General features: G+C 42.1%; 1 protein-coding gene and 1 long non-coding RNA gene across 4 annotated transcripts in view; one reads left to right on the top strand and one right to left on the bottom strand.

Moving 5' to 3' along the window:
* Positions 1-17,627, bottom strand: part of LOC144683001 (uncharacterized) — a 246,933-nt gene that overhangs the window by 10,223 nt on the left and 219,083 nt on the right. The gene's annotated exons all lie outside the window — the stretch shown is intronic.
* The window catches only part of ndfip2 (Nedd4 family interacting protein 2), a 124,651-nt gene that overhangs the window by 55,057 nt on the left and 51,967 nt on the right, over positions 1-17,627 (top strand). For all 3 annotated transcript variants that reach the window (XM_078545939.1, XM_078545938.1, XM_078545940.1), the window contains one exon: positions 11,463-11,587. In XM_078545939.1, coding sequence (XP_078402065.1) covers positions 11,463-11,587 — 125 coding nt within the window. The remainder of the gene's footprint in view (positions 1-11,462; positions 11,588-17,627) is intronic.

Below are 17,627 nucleotides of genomic sequence, written 5' to 3'. Positions count from 1 at the left end.
ATGTAAACGGGTACGATATGATTGCAATGCTGGAGACATGGCTGTGAGGTGACCAAGACTGGGAACTGAATATCTAAGGATACTCGACATTTAAGAAGGACAAGCAAAAAGGAAAAGGAGGTGGAGCACTTTGTTAGTTAAGGATGAAAATGGTGCAATAGTGAGAGAGGATATTGGCTCAGAAAATCTGGATGTAGAATCAGTCTGGGCAACAAGGGGCGGAAAACATTAGTGGGAATTGTCTATAGGCCTCCGAACAGTAGTAAGGTAGGGGACAGCAGTAAACGGGAAATTAAAGATGTATGTAACAGAGACGCTACAGTAATCATGGGTGACTTTAATCTACAGATAGGCTGAGCAAACCAAATTAGCAATAATACTGTGGCAGATGAATTCCTGGAATGTGTACGAGATGGTTTTTTTAGACCAGGACGTCAAGGAACCAACTAGGGAACAGGCTATCCTAGATTTGGTATTGGGCAATGAAAAGGATTTAATTAATAACCTTGTTGTGCGGGCCCCTTTAGGAAAGAGTGAGCATAACATAATAGAATTCTTCATTAAGATAGAAAGTGAAGTAGTCCAATCTGATACTAGGGCCCTAAGTCTTAACAAAGTAAACTACGAAGGTACAAGGTGTGAGTTGTCTAAGATAGATTGGGGAACTTCATTAAAAGGCATGACGATGGGTAGACAATGGCTAATATTTAAGGAACAAATGTTGCATTGCAACAGTTACACGTTCCTTTCTGGCACAAAAACACAGTAGGAAAAGCTAATGAAAGAAATTGAGGATAGTATTAGATCCAAAGGGGAGCCATATAAAGTTATTTTAAAAAGTAGCAAGCCTGAGGATTGGGAGCAGTTTAGAATTCAGCAAAGGAGGACCAAGAGATTGATTAAGATGAGAAAAATAGAGTATGGGAGTAAACTTGCAAGGAACATAAAAACAGACTGTAAAAGTTTCTATAAATATGTAAAAAGAAAAAGATTAGTGAAGACAAATGCAGGTCCCTTACAGTCAGAAATGAGAGAATTTATAATAGAGACCAAAGAAATGGCAGAGCAATTAAACAACTACTTTAGTTTTGTCTTCACAGAGGAAGGCACAAATTACTTCCCAGAAATGTTAGGGAACCAATGGTCTATTGAGAAGGAGGAATTGAAGGAAATTAGTATGAGTAAAAAAAATATTGCTGGAGAAATTAATGGGACTGAAAGCCGATAAATCCCCAGGGCCTGATAATCTGCATCCCAGGATATGAAAGGAGGTGGTGGCTATGGAAATAGTAGGTGCATTTGTTGTCATCTTCCAAAATTCTGTAGGTTCTGGAACAGTCCCGGCAGATTGGAGGGTGGCAAATGTAACCCCACTATTTAAAAATGGAAGGAGAGAGAAAACAGGGAATTGCAGACCGTTTAACCTAACATCAGTAGTAGGGAAAATGCTAGAGGTTTTATAAAGGATGTGATAACAGGACATTTAGAAAATATCAACGGAATTAGACAAAGTCAACAAAGATTTATGAAAGGGAAATCATGTTTGATAAACCTACTGGAGTTTTTTGAAGACGTAACTAGCAGAATAGATAAGAGAGAGCCAGTGGATGTGGTGTAGTTGGATTTTCAGAAAGCTTTTGATAAAGCCCCACAGAAGAGGTTAGTGTGTAAAATTAAAGCACATGGGATTGGGGGTAATTTATTGGCATGGATTGAGAATTGGTTAGCAGACAGGAAACAGAGTGGGAATAAATGGGCGTTTTTCAGAGGAGGAGGCGGTGACTAGTGGGGCACTGCAGGGATCAGTGTTTGGGCCCTGGCTATTTCACAATAAGTATCAGCGATTTGGATGAGGGAACCAAATGTAACATTTCCAAGTTTGCTGAAGACATGAAACTTGGTGGGAATCAGTGTGGTGAGGTGGATGTTAAGAGGCTTCGAGGCGATTTAGACAAGTTGAGTGAGTGGGCAAATACATGGCAGATTCAATATAACATGGATCAGTGTGAAGTTTTCCACTTCAGTAGGAAAAACAGAATGGTTGAGCATTATTTAAATGGTGATAGATTTGGAAATGTTGATGCACAAAGGGACCCGGGTGTCCTTGTACACTAATCATTTGAAGCAAACATGCAGGTGCAGCAAACAGTTAAGAAGGCAAGTGGTATTTTGGCCTTCATTGCAAGAGAATTTGAGTACAGGAGCAAGGATGTCTTACTGCACCTCTACAGGGCCCTGGTGAGACCGCACCTGGAGTATTGTCTGCAGTTTCTCCTTACCTAAGAAAGATATACTTGCCACAGAAGGATTACAGTGAAGGTTCACCAGACTGATTCCTGAGATGGCAGGATTGTCATATGAGGAAAGATTGGGTCGACTAGGCCTGTTTTCACTGGAGTTTAGAAGAATGAGAGGGTATCTCATTGAAACATATATAAAAGTCTGACAGGCTGGACAGACTGGATGCAGGGATGATGTTTCCTCTGGCTGGGTGGGGTGGGGGTGGGGTGAGGGTCTAGAACAAGGGGTCACAGTCTCAGGATACAGGGTAGGCCTTTAGGGCTAAGGTGAGGAGAAACTGTGGGTGGTGAACCTGTGGAATTCTCTACCACAGTAGGCTGTGGAGGCCAAGTGACTGAATATATTTAAGAAGGAAATAGATTCCTGGACTCTAAAGGTGTCAAAGGGTATGGGGAGAGAGCGGGAGTATGGCATTGAGATAGAGGATTAGCCATGATCATACTGAATGGCGGAGCAGGCTCGAAGGGCTGAATGACCACCTCCTAATTTCTGTTTCTGAGAGGTGAACAGTGTGAAATATGAAAGATTCAGGGAGGGCCTGACAGGAAGTCTGCTGCAAGGCTGTTTTACCCTGGTTGGAGGGCCTAGAATTAGAAGCATAGTCTCAGGAAAGGAGGTTGGCCATTTAGGACTAAGATGAGCAGAAGTTTCTTCACTTAGAGGGTTGTAAATCTTTGGAATTCTCTAACCCAGAGGGCTGTGGATGCTCAGTAATTGAGTATATTTCATAGCTGAGATTGGTAGATTTTTAGACTGTAAGGGAATCAGTTGAGGGATAGGATTGGGCAGGAAATTAGAGTTGAGGTTGAAAATCAGCCATGATCTTATTGAATGTTGGAGCAGGCTTGAGGGGCAGTATGATCATCTCTTCCTATTTATTATGATCTGATGCCTGAGCAGAACAGGATAAGCTTGGCAGAGTTTTGGGGCAGATTGGAGTTTTGGATGATGGGGTGCAGAAGGCTAACCAACAGAATATTAGAGCAGTTGAGTCTGACAAACTTATGTATTTACATGAATGGTGAACGGGCTGAGAGAGGATGGCGGTAAACAGCAGGCTGTCTTAGTGCTGGGAAATAAACAGGTCACTAAGATTAAGAACACGCTGATTCTGGCAGAGAAAGCTTTTGATGGGGAGGGAGTGGAGCCTATAGCAGAGCAGTGATGTTTTTGGTGAGAGCTGAAGACAATGGCTTTGATTTTTGGAATGTTGAAGTTAAGAAAGTTGTGATTCATTATTGTGTTAGAAGTGATTTGGCGGGGTCGAAGGAAGTGATGGAGAGGAAGAGTTGTATTTTTTTTATTCATTCACAGGATGTGGACATCACTGACACAGCCAACATTTCTTGCACATCCCTAGTTACCATTAAATGAGTGCCTTGGTAGGCCATTTTGGAGGGAAGTTAAGAATCAAACATATTGGTGTGAGGCTAGTCACATACATATAAGACAGCAGATTTCCTTCCCTGAATAGTTTTAGTCCTAGAATGTGATTCTGATGTAGAATGTTTTAAATATCAAGTTTTGTGTTGTTAAATTGTACAGTAGCATTCTGACATCTTTAATGGTGATATAATTTGAAGTAAAAGCAAAATACTGCGGATGCTGGAAATCTGAAACAAAAACAAAAATAGCTGGAAAAACTCAGCAGGCCTGACAGCATCTGCGGAGAGGAACACAGTCAACGTTTGAAGAGTCATTCGGACTCGAAACGTTGACTGTGTTCCTCTCCGCAGATGCTGTCAGACCTGCTGAGTTTTTCCAGCCATATAATTTGAAGTGATTGGTATTAGTAGACTTTTCATGCCATCTTGTGGAAGCTTGAAGAAGTGCAGTGTAGGTCTTTGAGTGCATTACACCCAGCAGTTACTGAGGAATCCTGTTATATTTTATTTTCCTGTGCTATAATCCACAAAGTACAGCATTCACAGTTCTCCTGTTATTGTTTTTCATTCAGATATCCTTTGAACACTAAGAACTTGGCTAAGCTTGACATAGTGCTGGGTGTCATGTGCTAAACACACTCGTGCTCTAAGCTTTTGTTACAGTGCTGGCCAGTGATGCAAACAATCTCCTATTCCTGCCTCGTATAAATCTGCAGATCGCTGCTCCGAACATTGTAATTTCCTGACTTTTGGGGCTGTGCCCTAGAGCTGATAATGTTTTTGAGAGGATACTTAAGTTGTGCATTTGGAAAAACAGTCACGCTGTGACGTGTTGTATTGTTAGGAACTAGCTATAATTTTAAGTAAGTTGTATTTGTATTTGTGGGTGCTAGGAACAAAGTATGACTAAGTTTAATGTATACTTTTTTATTTGTGTTAACGTGAAACCTGGGTTTTGTTTCATTTTAGAGTTTATTTTTTGAGATGGAGCTGGGAAGCCTCCAGGCCCTGTTTGTATACATGCATTTTTAATGAGGTTTTAGGACTCTTGAAGTGAAGAGATGGGTTAATAAGCAAAGGCGGAATTCATTCATGCCCACTGTCAGGGCACCTGGTAGCTGGCACCTAGTTTACAGGGTCTCTTTCTCACCTCAGCATCTGAGCTGAGTGCATAAAATGACTGGGCACAATATGGAATCTGCTGCAAAGAGGCCTATTCTCTATCCAGACATCTATCAGTTATCTGTTTCTGCTCCAGGACATTACATTGTGCCTGAAATCTGCATGGCCTCTTCTTTCACTGGATGCGAGAGCTTCTATATCCTTTTCTTTATCCGATCCATCATGATATTACAAAGACCAACCAAGGACAAGAGGATATTCTAATAACCACTCACTCACTGAGCCGACTGTGGCCATTAGATATGTCTTATGAGCCAGGTTTGCATTATGTTGTGTCTCAAATAGGTTTTGCTTCTAAAATCTTCACATGAAACCAGGGTTGGCATCACAAAATTGCACTGTAGGAGGAAGCCCATTGACCCATCGTACCCATACTGTCTCTTGAATTGACGTCTACCCTCTTAATTCCTTTTCTTTGCCTTTCTTCACGTTGATTTATATTCTCAGTTAGCCATTTTAGATGACTATTGCAGTCTCAGCAACCACTTCTAGCAAAGCTATATTTTAATAAACTACATCGTGAACAAAAATTCGGTCCTTTCTAGTCATTCTTTTGTTACAAATCAAGACTTTATACCTTGATACTAATTTGAGAACACTTTTTTAAAACTCTGACTGTGATCAATATTTTGAGTGTTTAACATTAAACCTCTTGCTGATATGTGTATCATGCTGACATGCCATGAACCATTGGCCTCGAGTCGTGTAACAGGAACAACCTTTGGTCACTTGCTTTTTGCGGGCTATCTGGAAATTATTTGGTCTTCCTCCTCCATTCTTATTTTTCTCTCACTCTCCCTCTCTTTGTGTCCACTCTGCTTAAATTTACTTCTCTGGTTTCAATCTATAAACAAAATTCTTTTGTTGTTTAATCTCTTGCACTTTCTTCCTACCCACATCTCCCTTCTTTCCCCTCTTCCCTAACTTGCCCCACCACTCCTCACCCTACCCCTGGAGCCGAGGCCTCACTTTGCAATCCCTGTTTAGGTTTCATATCACCCTCATTCCAATTGTGCCCCCCCCCCACCATTCATTCTTTAGTTTCGTATACTCACTCATTTCCCCCTTCGCAGTTACTTCTCTTTCATACCTTTCCAACTCTTCCACTCTTTCTCCACCTTCATAATTTCTTTCTTCACATGCTCTCACCTTTCAATTTTTAACTTTCCCATTCAGTGCCTCCTTGCTCTCTCCTCCTTGACTGCAGCATTGTAAACTCCTGAGGCAGATTTGAAATGGAGGAAGAGCATCACCACTCAGTGTGACACAAGCATAGGATAAAAAAGGGGATAAAACAGCAAATAAATGAATGAAAATAAAAATAAGCGGATAAAAAATAAAATGAATTTTTAAAAAGGGGTGAAGATAGAGGAGACAGTTCATGGTCTGAAGTTGTCAAACTCAATGTTCAGTCCGGAAGGCTGTAAAGTGCTTAATCAGAAGATGAGGCCGTTCCTCCAGTTTGCGTTGGGCTTCACTGGAACATTGCAGGAGGCCAAGGATGGACATCTGGGCATGAGAGCAGGGTGGTGTGTTGAAATGGCAAGCAACAGGAAGGCCTGGGTCATGCTTGTGGACAGACTGAAGGTGTTCCACAAAGCAGTCATCCAGTCTGCATTTGGTGTCTCCAATTTAGAGGAGGCCACATTGGGAGCATCAAATGCAGTAGACCAAATTGAAGGAGGTGCAAGTGAAATGCTGCTTCACCTGAAAGGAGTGTTTGGGCCCTTGGATGGTGAGGAGGTAAAGGAGTAGGTGTTGCACCTTCTGCAATTGCATGGGAAGGTGCTGTGGGAAGGGAATGTGGTGTGGGGATGATGGAGGAGTGGACCAGGGTGAACGGGAGGAAACAGTCCCTACGAAATGCTGACCAAGGTGGGGTGAGGGGAAGATGTTTGTTGGTGGTATCATGCTGGAGTTGGCGAAAATAGTGGATGATCCATTTTATTTTTTATCTGCCCCCATCCCACACCCACAAGGACCATCTGTTACTTGTTTATGTTCTTTCAGAATGCTTACCCTTGTTCTGCTATTATCACATTCTGCTTTCTTACCTTTGCCACTATCAGCACCTTTTTTTTGGCCCTTACCACTACCATTAACACTCCCTTTGTTCTTTTGCTCATGACATCTTTGTCAATCTCTCCTTTGCCCTGACCTATTGCTGGCCTTCTATCCAGCTTCACCTGCTCCACCCCACTTAAACAGTATAGATTTCATCATGTTTCTTCTCTTTAGTTCTGAAGAAGGGTCATACGACTTGAAACATCAATTCTGTTTCTCTCTCCACAGATGCTGTTAGACCTGCTGAGTTTTTCCAGCACTTTCTGTTTTTGTTACAGATTTCCAGTATCCGCAGTATTTTGCTTTTAATTTGCATTTACGTATTGCTTTCCACAGCCACCTGCTGTCTCAAAGCAGTTTACAGCCAATGGAGTACTTTTGAAGTGTAGGAAACCTGACAGCCGATTTGCACACACAAAGCTCCTCCAAACAGCCATGTGATAATGACCAGATACCCAGTTTTTGTGATGACAATTGGGGGATAAGTATTAGCCAGGGCTCCAGGGATATCTCCTCCTTTTCTTCGAAATAACGTCATGGGATCTTTTATATCTACCCGAGAGGACATTGGCCTCATTTGGAAGGCAGCACCTCTGAAGATGCAGCACCCCCTCAGTACTGCACTGGAGTGTCAGCTTTGATATTTCTGCTTGAACTTAGAATCTTGTGAATCAGAGACGAGACTGCCACCAACCTAGCCATGGCTGACGCACAAATGAGTTGGATTCAGCCTGTGGTGAGGAATTGAACATTATGTTCTACAGTTTGCCTTAGGAGAAGGGCCAAAAGGTTGATATTGGTGGAAAAATGTAATCATTGTGGAGCTCATATGCAGCGCATTGGCGATTCAGTTGGTACAATAGCTACCTTGTCATAAAGAAATACTGGTTGTGAAGCAACAGGACTAGCTCTTAGTAAAGGAGCACTATTTCTTAGAATTCTCGAACAAAGTAGCTGAGATAAAAATATCAAATGGCTAGAAAGAAAACTGACACGGAAATTTTGATTGAGAAAAATGTTGATATTGGAGCACCATTTCTACTCATGCCGTCAACAGCACATACTGTACCGTCAGTGGAGCCGGACCCAGTTTCTTTCCTACCCAAGTGTATTGTACTGCTGCTTAAATAGCTGTCATAGAGTCTTAGAGGTCTACAGCACAGAAAAAGGCCCTTTGGCCCATCGAGTCTGCGCCAGTCAAACAAGTACCTAACTATTCTAATCCCATTTTCGAGCACTAGGCCCATAGCCTTGTGTGCCATGGCATTGCAAGTGCACATCCAATTACTACTTAAATGTTATGAGGGTTTCTGCCTCTACCACCCTTTCAGGCAGTGAGTTCCAGATTCCCACCACGCTCTGGGTGAAAAAGTTTTTCCTCACATCCCCTCTAAACCTCCTGCCCCTTACCTTAAACCTATGCCCCCTGGTTATTGATCCCTCCACCAACGGGAAAAGTTCCTTCCTGCCTACTCTATCTATGCCCCTCATAATTTTATACACCTCAATCATGTCTCCCCTCAATCTCCTCTGCTCCAGGGAAAATAATCCCAGTCTATCCAATCTCTTCTCATAACTAAAACTCTCCAGCCCAGGCAACATTCTGGTAAGTCTCCTCTGCACTGTCTCTGGTGCAGTCACATCCTTCCTGCCACCAGCCTCAGTACTTCCTACAAATGTTTCCTTCAGAATTTACTTGTGCACAGCCAGTTTGTTTGTTTTCCCCAGTGTGTGGGTCTTGAAATTTTTTTGCATGGCCAAGCGCACACGTCATATATAATAAGGCCTGCTCAACAGTTTCCAAGCTTTCTGGGACATTACCCACTATTGATCTGATATGGTGGTTTGCTGTCTTACTGCATAACTTGGCCTTTTACAAAAAGTGTACGGCACAGACTACCACTACTGCTTGCGTATGACACCTTGCAGTTTTACAAGTCGGAGCCTCAGTTGAACAGCAAAGTCACAGCACCCTGTGTTGTTAGGTGGATTGCCTTGAATCCTGCACTGTGTTTTCGGAGGCCACACTCATTCAAAATTCAATGAACAGTCTGATGTGGGTTACCACAGTCGCATGCTGGGCTGTCCTTGACGTTGTGTTTGTGGAGGAGGTGTGATGCCCTTGAATGGAGAGTGTTTATCCTGTTGACTTTTGAGGAAAGTCGAACCCTGGAGGCTCTGCTGTCGGATCACTCACCAGATCTCTGTTGATGATATTTGTGTCAGCCCAGAGGTTGCACCATTTGCCCTTTTGTCAAAACCTGTATCGCTTAAAGTATTCACAGAGCTCCAAAAAGGTTTGTGAGATGTGAGTCGCATATTGAATAAGTTCTGGAGATATTCATAGATTGGAAGTCCTATATTGGCTTCAATCCAGTCAAACTCAGCATTTTTGCCTTCAGGCGCACATCAGGAGGTGGGATATTAGGCAAGACTGCGAGCCATTGTAAAGATGCTAATTTCAGTTTACCACTAATAATCCGCACTGATGTGTTGAAGACGGCCTCCAACCTTTTTGTGTGGCTGCTCTCTGCCCACACGAGCAGTATTCAGCAAGCAAGAACACAAAAACAAGGCTCGCAATGCAAAGAGTGCATGCACTGGATCCCCAGCTTATTCCTGTTAATTTCTGGATAATGTTTATCCTAGTTTGTTCATTTCTGTTACCTTTTACAGGTGTTTGCAATACGTGAGGTCGTGATACAGGGTGTCTCCAACTTACTTGGGGTATGGTTCATTCCTGACCAGTTTGCTGCAAAAGGAGATCTGGAGTCTACTGTTAACTAGTCAATTGCTGAGGTGGAAAGCAATGACTGTGGTCTTAGTTGGGTTTGGATGGAAATGCCAGTGCTTGAAATGTTGCTCCATCACTAAGCCCTGGGTCAAGGTCCTGCTGAGATCCTCAAGGTTGATTGCCTGGGTAGCAAGAGCCAGATCATTTGCATGATCTGCATCATTTTTTTTTTTGTTCGTTCACAGGATGTGGGCTTTGTTGGCTGGGCCAGCATTTATTGCCCATCCCTAGTTGCCCTTGAAAAGATAGTGGTGAACTGCCTTCTTGAACTGCTGCAGTCCATGTGGTGTGGGTATATCCACAGTGCTGTTAGGAAGGGAGTTCCAGGATTTTGACCTAGCAATGGTGAAGGAACAGCAATATATTTCCAAGTCAGGATGGTGACTGACTTGGAGGGGAATTTTTAGGTGGTGGTGTTCCCATCTATCTGTTGCCATTGTCCTTCTATATGGTAGTGGTCATGGGTTTGGAAGGCGCTGTCGAAGGAACCTTGGTGAATTCCTGCTATCAACCTTGTATATGGTACACAATGCTGCTACTGTGCATCGATGGTGGAGGGTGTGAATGTTTGTGGATGTGGTGATGGGGAGGCATGTCACTCACGTAGACGAAGAGGATTGGAGCTCAAACAGAGCCTTGGGAAAGTCCATCTTGAGGGCACATGTTTGGTCTCCGAGTGAAACCCTGTATCTTCAATTGTCAAACATTTTATTTTATTTTAAAACTAAAGTATGACTTACATATGGAAAGTAGGCTGTGCATCCCAACGATTGGCTGATCAAATTGAACAACATGTTCCTCCTGCTGTTTGTAATAGTCTGAGTGCAGAATGTAATCAACTAGTCCATGTTTGCAAAAACCAAATGTCGTCTGTTTGATGTGATTCTGCGATTGGGCAGCACTTGCTGAACAATCCTGAGTGCGCTAATAGCTACATTAACAACTAATTTCACATAATTAGTTGAGCTCATAACATGACTCATTTACATTTCCTGGAAGCGACATACATTCATATGCAGGGATCCGCTCTCTGAAAACAAAAGGAATTTGTTCAAGCCTTGCGCATTTTTGAATTCCCGAGAACTTGGAAAACCTATAGTTTCCTGTTGCCTTCTCTATTGGAACACCTCTACCAATCAGAGTTGTTTTGCCAACCAGTCAGCACCCCTTTCTCCTGTAGTATAAATTGTTGTAATTTTTTGAAATTTGGTATTCTTACATTTACCCTGATGAGTGCAAGATCAAAAGCTTCAGCAACATGTCTCTCTTTTCAGTAAAATTCAAACTTGCATATTGTTTCATTGAAGATGAGAGAAGGTAGTTAAGATTGAATTAAATTAATTGTTAATATATGCAATTTCAAAAATTGATATCTCCAATCTGTATCCTGCTGATGCTAATAAAGTACTGGCTTGGTACTTCAAGACTTCTAATTAAAAATAAATTATCAAGCATGAAACTTTTCTGAATGGAGGTGGTCTTGCTGAATCTGATTGTTGGCTTGCCAGTGTGGATGTCGTGAGAGACCTGGAAACAGGCCTGATGTCAATACAGGCACAGATCCTCTCACAAAATAAAATAGAATAGAATTGAAGGCATGTGCCCTTCAATCAAAGTTAGATATCCTTAGTAAAAAAGCTTGACCAATTCGTTTAACGTAGAAATTTTAAATTTCCATGATGATGTCATTCTGCCAAAATGTTGAAAATTTACAAGTATTTATTTTGTTTCTCTAGTGGCATTCCTGTTTAATTGGATTGGCTTTTGTCTGTCATTCTGCCTCACCAACACCATAGCAGGCCGTTATGGTGCAATTTGTGGGTTTGGATTGTCTCTGATAAAATGGATTCTGATTGTTCGGGTAAGTAGCATTTTATTATTTTGTTTCGTCTGTACATGTAGGATCAATACTGTTTTTAAAAGAAAAATTGGTGCTTTTAAAACAACAAAAGCCTCTGGAATTTTCTTTCAAGACCAGTTTACCTTGCCACCTTTCTGTCTCTTTATGAAGTTTTTCAATTGCTTTTTCTTTTTTACTGTCTGCTCCCTTCAGTTTAGTGCTAACTGACCAGCTCTCTCCTTTATAAGCTGCTCTGAAATGTTTTCAAAATGAGTATTACCCTGTAAGTGCAGGTTAACTTTTTTACTTTTATGTCAACTCTGGATTGTGAAAGTGGCAATTAAATTCCAAGGGTGAGATGAGAGTGACTCCTCTTGATATCAAGGCAGCATTTGACTAAGTGTGGCCTGAATAAAATTGAAGTACATGGGAATCGGGGGGAAAGCTTTCCATTGGTTGGAGTCATATTTGGCACAAAGGAATATGGTTATGATTACTGGAGGTTAATCATCTCAGCCCCAAGACATCACTATGAACTTCCTCAGGGTTGTGTCCTAGGCCCAATCATCCTCAGCTACTTCATCAATGACCTTCCCTCCATTAGAAGATCTGAAGTGAGGATGGTTGCTGATTGCACAGCGTTCAGTACCATTTGCATCTCCTCAGATACTGAAACAGTCCATACCTACATGCAGCAGGACTTGGGCAATATTCAGGCTTGGACTGATAAGTGTCAAGTAACATTTGCACCACAAGTGCCAGACAATAATCATCTCCAACGAAAGAGAATCTAATTGTCTTCCCTTGACGTTCAGTGGCAACATTGCTGAATACTTCACCCTCAACATTCCTGGGGTTACTATTGACCTGAAACTGAACTGGACTGGCCATATAAATACTGTGGCTACAGTAGCAGTTCAGAGCCTGCGAATTCTGTGGTGTGTAACTCACCACCTGACTCCAAATACTGGTCCACTGTCTATATGGTACAAATCAGGAGTGTCTCATGGACTGGGCACCCATGAGGTGCTGTGGGGCAGCAGTAGAATTGTACTCAACCACAATCTGTAACCTCGTGGCCCGGCATATTCCCCACTCTACTGTTACCACCAAGCCAGGGGATCAACCCTGGTTCAATGAAGAGTGCAGGAGGGCATGCCAGGAGCAGCACCAGGCATACCTAAAAATGAGGTGTCAACCTCGTGAAGCTTTAACACAGGACTACTTGCATGCCAAACTGCATTACCAGCAAATGATAGACAAAGCCAAGTGATTCCACAACCAACAGATCAGATCTAAGCTCTACAGCCCTGCCGCATCAAGTCGTGAATGGTGGTGGACAATTAAACAACTCACACTGGAGGAGGAGGCTTCATCCTCAATGATGGAGGAGCCCAGCACATCAGTGCAAAAGATAAGGCTGATGCATTCGCAGCAATCTTCAGCCAGAAGTACTGAGTGGAAGATCCATCTCTGCCTCCTCTGGAGGTCCCCAGCATCACAGGTGCCAGCCTTCAGTTAATTCAATTCCACGTGATATCAAGAAACGGCTGAGGGTACTGGATACTGCAAAGGCTATGGGCCCTGACAGTAATCTGGCAATAGTACTGAAGACTTGTGCTTCAGAACTTGGTGTGTCCCTAGCCAAGCAGTTCCAGTACAGCTACAACACTGGCATCTACCCAGCAATGTGGAAAATTGCCAAGGTATGCCCTATACACAAAAAATAGGACAAATCCAATCCAGCCAACTACGCCACCCTATTAGCCTACTCTAGATCATCAGTGAAGTGTTGGAAGGGGTCATCAACAGCACTATCAAGTGACACTTGCTTAGCAATAACCTGCTCAATGACGCTCAGTTTGGGTTCCGTCAAGGTCACTCAAACATGGATAAAAGTGCTCAACTTCAGACGTGAGGTGAGAGTCACTGCCCTTGAAATCAAGGCAGCATTTGACCGAGTGTGGCATCAAAGAGCCTGAGCAAAACTGGAGTCAATGGGAATTGGGGAAACTCTCCGCTGGTTGGAGTCATACCTACAGCAAAGGAGTTTGTTGGAGGTCAGCCATCTCAGTTCCAGGACATCACTGCAGAAGTTCCTTGGGTAGTGTCCTAGGCCCAACCATCTTCAGCTGCCTCATCAATGACCTTCCTTCCATCATAAGGTCAGAAACGGGGATGTTTGCTGATGATTGCACAATGTTCAGCACCATTCGCGACTCCTCAGATACTGAAGCAGTCCATGTCCAAATGCAGCAAGACCTGGACAATATCCAGGCTTGGGCTGACAAGTTACGTTTGCGCCACACAATGGGCATTAGGCAATGACCATCTCCAACAAGAAAGAATCTAACCATCGCCCCATGACATTCAACGACATTACCATCGCTGAATCGGACTATCAACATCCTGGGTGTTACCATTGGCCAGAAACTGAACTGGACTAGCCACATAAATACTGTGGCTACAAGAGCAGGTTAGAGGCTAGGGATCCTCTGGTGAGTAACTCACCATCTTACTCCCTAAAGCCTGTCCACCATCTACAAGGCACAAGTCAGGAGTGAGATGGAATACTCTCCACTTGCCTGGATGAGTGCACTCCAACAATACTTGAAGTTTGACATCATCCAGGACAAAGCCTGCTTGATTGTCACCCCTTCCACAAACATTCACTCTCTCCACCACTGACGAACAGTGGCAGCAGTGTGTACCATCTACAAGATGCACTGCAGAAACTCACCAAGGGTCTTTTAGGCAGCACCTTCCAAACCCACCACCTCTACCATTTTAGAAGGACAAAAGCAGCAGATACATGGGAGCACCACCACCTGTAAGTTGCCCTCCAAGTCACACACCATCCTGACTTGGAAATATATCACTATTCCTTCACTGTTGCTGGGCCAAAGTACTGTAACTCCCTCCCTAACAGTACTGTGGGTGTACCTACACCATGTGGACTGCAGCTTTTCAAGAAAGCGGTTTATCATCACCTTCTGGAGGGTAGTTAGGGATGGACAATGCATACTGGTTTTGCTAGCAATGCCCACATCCCATGAACAACTTTAAAAAAAATCTAAGTAGGGTGTCTGAATCAATGCGGAAAGTAAGAGAACCCTGTCACCAAAGGCATAGAATGACAGAGATTGTGGAAAGAGTGAATGAGGAGGTAGAACTCATTTGTGGATCAGTATGAATGACTGCAGAAAGAATAAGTTTTGGTATTCATGGTCACTAATGTCCAGGACTAATGTTACTGCAGCATAAGCAGCTGTAGAATTCTGGCAGCAGATGTCACCATTTTCAGAAGACCCAGATTTGGCGGCAGCAGTTGCAGAATTCCAGCAATGGATGGCAGTGTTGTGGAAAGTATAAGTTGGTTATAGAGACAAAATTCATTTCTTTGGAGGTGGTGAGGGCGGTGTTCTTTCTCTAAGTTATTAAGGATTATAATAACTGTGAAGCTTCAGAATGTAATATCAGTTGCAGTTAAATTTACTCACTTTTTATAAAGTGTAACTCCATGATGGGAGAAGATGTACCCTGAAGTAAATAAGCACTGTTCAGGAAAACATTGAAATTTTCATTTCAGGGCATGTATAAACTTGATTAAAATTTACTGTAATAAATTTGATTGCACAACAATTATAAAGCAGATCAACACTAGTAATCACATGTGATAGCAATAAAAGTGGCCTATTTTTTTACTATTTAATGTTCATTCAGAGTAGAGATTTAAAAGGAACTGAGGAAAGCAGTCAGGTTGTCTTGGTTTGTTGAAGACACCGTCAAAATTTCAGTAATGTACATAAATAACAGAGATAATTGGAGAGCCACATTGTTTACCACTTTGTCAGAAATCATAGGAGTGTTTTGCTCCTCTGATATTATTGCATTGCGACATTGTTGTTTTGTACTTTTCTTTAGTTCAGGCTCATGGTGTGGATGAAACGCTTGTAGTGATTTCATACAACTCAGTGTCTCGCTGGGCCATTTCACAGTAGTTAAGTGTCAATCACATTGGTGCAGGACTGGCCGTACTAAGTGAAGTTGACAGGTTTCCTTCCATAAGGAACACTAGTGAATTAATTTTTTTTTTAATCACAATGCAATAACTTTTTACTGATGCCAGCCTTTAATTTCTAACTTTTTTTGATAAACTAAACTCAATTTTCAAACTGACATGGTGGGATTTGAACACTCATTTTCTGGATTATTAGTATAGTCACTGATTACTTATTCAGTAATATAATCATTCATTACCTTACTGTCATTCCTTGTTCCTCCTTGTTAATTGAAGGTGTTTTCCCACTTTATTAATGGGAGTGATACTGTATTCAGATTTTTACATTTGTCAGCCGTCTTCTCACACATACAATGATTGTTTTGCATACCTGTGTCTTTTGACATCAGCTGTATGTAGTTGGAGTTAAGTTGACATTGTTTCCTCAGAATGTGATCCAATGTAAAGGGCTGATCTTCCTTTATTCTGTTATTGATATCATCCCACACTCCACATGGTGTCGCACTCTCTCATTAATGTAGTGATCCTTCAAATGTTTTTACTATGATTGAAAGCTCCACAGTTCCATTCATTTTCTATTGCTAATCATGCCAGGATTTTTAAAAATCTATTATAAAGTTTGTGTTTTTTTTGCTTCCATTTACATGTATGAAAGCACTGACTCATGTTGGAAGTGTGATTGCATGAGTCTCTGGTTCTTTGATCAAGTGACTATTTTTCATGCCCAAGTCTAAATAATAAGTGTTAGTAAGCTGTTACATTACGGAGAGCATTACAGTCAAACCTGAACTTTCTCAGCCAACAATTTATATACAGTGACTTTTCAGCTTAACTTAATGGAACATGGCCAGGAATGGGGAACTAATTGTTGTGCCTTAATTGCTGGCCCAACTGAAATCAACTCATTCAACATGGACCATGTATTGAACCCGAGATCTTCTGATCCGTAAGGCAACTGTGACTTTGGGATATGGTGAGGATGTTGTTATATTTTAGTTTTGTGATTTTAGAGCTTAATTTTGGGCATAATTTGACACTATGAGCTTTGACCTCCCTCCAGATGATACCTACTTAATTGCAGTGACTGACATGCTGTTAGCATAGTAATATCCTGTTTAAGTTCACCAATTCCCAACTTCTAGTGCTAGTGAAAGGTTAAGCATTGTTGCGAAATGCATTAAACCCTTCAGTGCGCAGATAGCCAAGATGGTTATCTGAAATGCATGTTGCCCTTCTATGACTATCATTCTACTTCATGTCCTCAAAGTTCACAACCTGTATTTGCTTTGATAGGCTGTAGCATATTCCCCAAAGGTAACAGGAGAATTATTTTTAAAAGAAAGCAGCACACTGACATGAAGGGTCTACCTTTTATGCCAGATCTGTCTTTAGGTACTCTGACAATCCTTATATCAGCCAGTATCAGACACCAATGCAGCTTTTCATTAGTTGTTATCAAACACCCCTCCAGGCAACACCACATCTAAGGATACCATCTCATGATTCCTTTTGCTTCTGTATTCTCTAATTTGTAGCGCTGAATTGTACACCCATTCAGTTACATTGAGGGGATCAGTATTGAGGGCTATCTGACCATGGTGTGGCAGCAAGCGGTGCTGAATGGAGATATTCCTAGTGCTGCATGAAGTGCTTGGGCTGGATGCTCCAATTGTGTGGACTAGGGTCATTGTGTGAGGAATTTTACTGACCCAGGCTTTGCCATTTCTTCAATCCATATCACAGGACAAAGCTTTGGCACCAGTGAATTTGATAACAAATGTTATTGTTAAAATAACAAGTCATCTGTTCACATCAGCCAGTATCAACGAGTGCCACACTACTAAGCGAACTCCTATTAGCCACCTAGATAATTCTGAGCTGGGTTTGAAATGTTGGTCCCATTTGACATCCTACAGCCCTCGGGTAATTACCATGTAGATTTTCGCAGTCTTGCTGTAGGAATTTTACTTTGGGATGTAGTAGAAGGATTCCTAAATTTGCATTGAGATGTCCTACTAAATCTTGTGTGCATGAGGTTAC

The sequence above is a fragment of the Cetorhinus maximus genome, chromosome 7 (genome assembly GCF_964194155.1).
Source record: "Cetorhinus maximus chromosome 7, sCetMax3.hap1.1, whole genome shotgun sequence".
NCBI lineage: Eukaryota > Metazoa > Chordata > Chondrichthyes > Lamniformes > Cetorhinidae > Cetorhinus > Cetorhinus maximus.
This window is presented reverse-complemented; position numbering and strand designations above follow the sequence as displayed.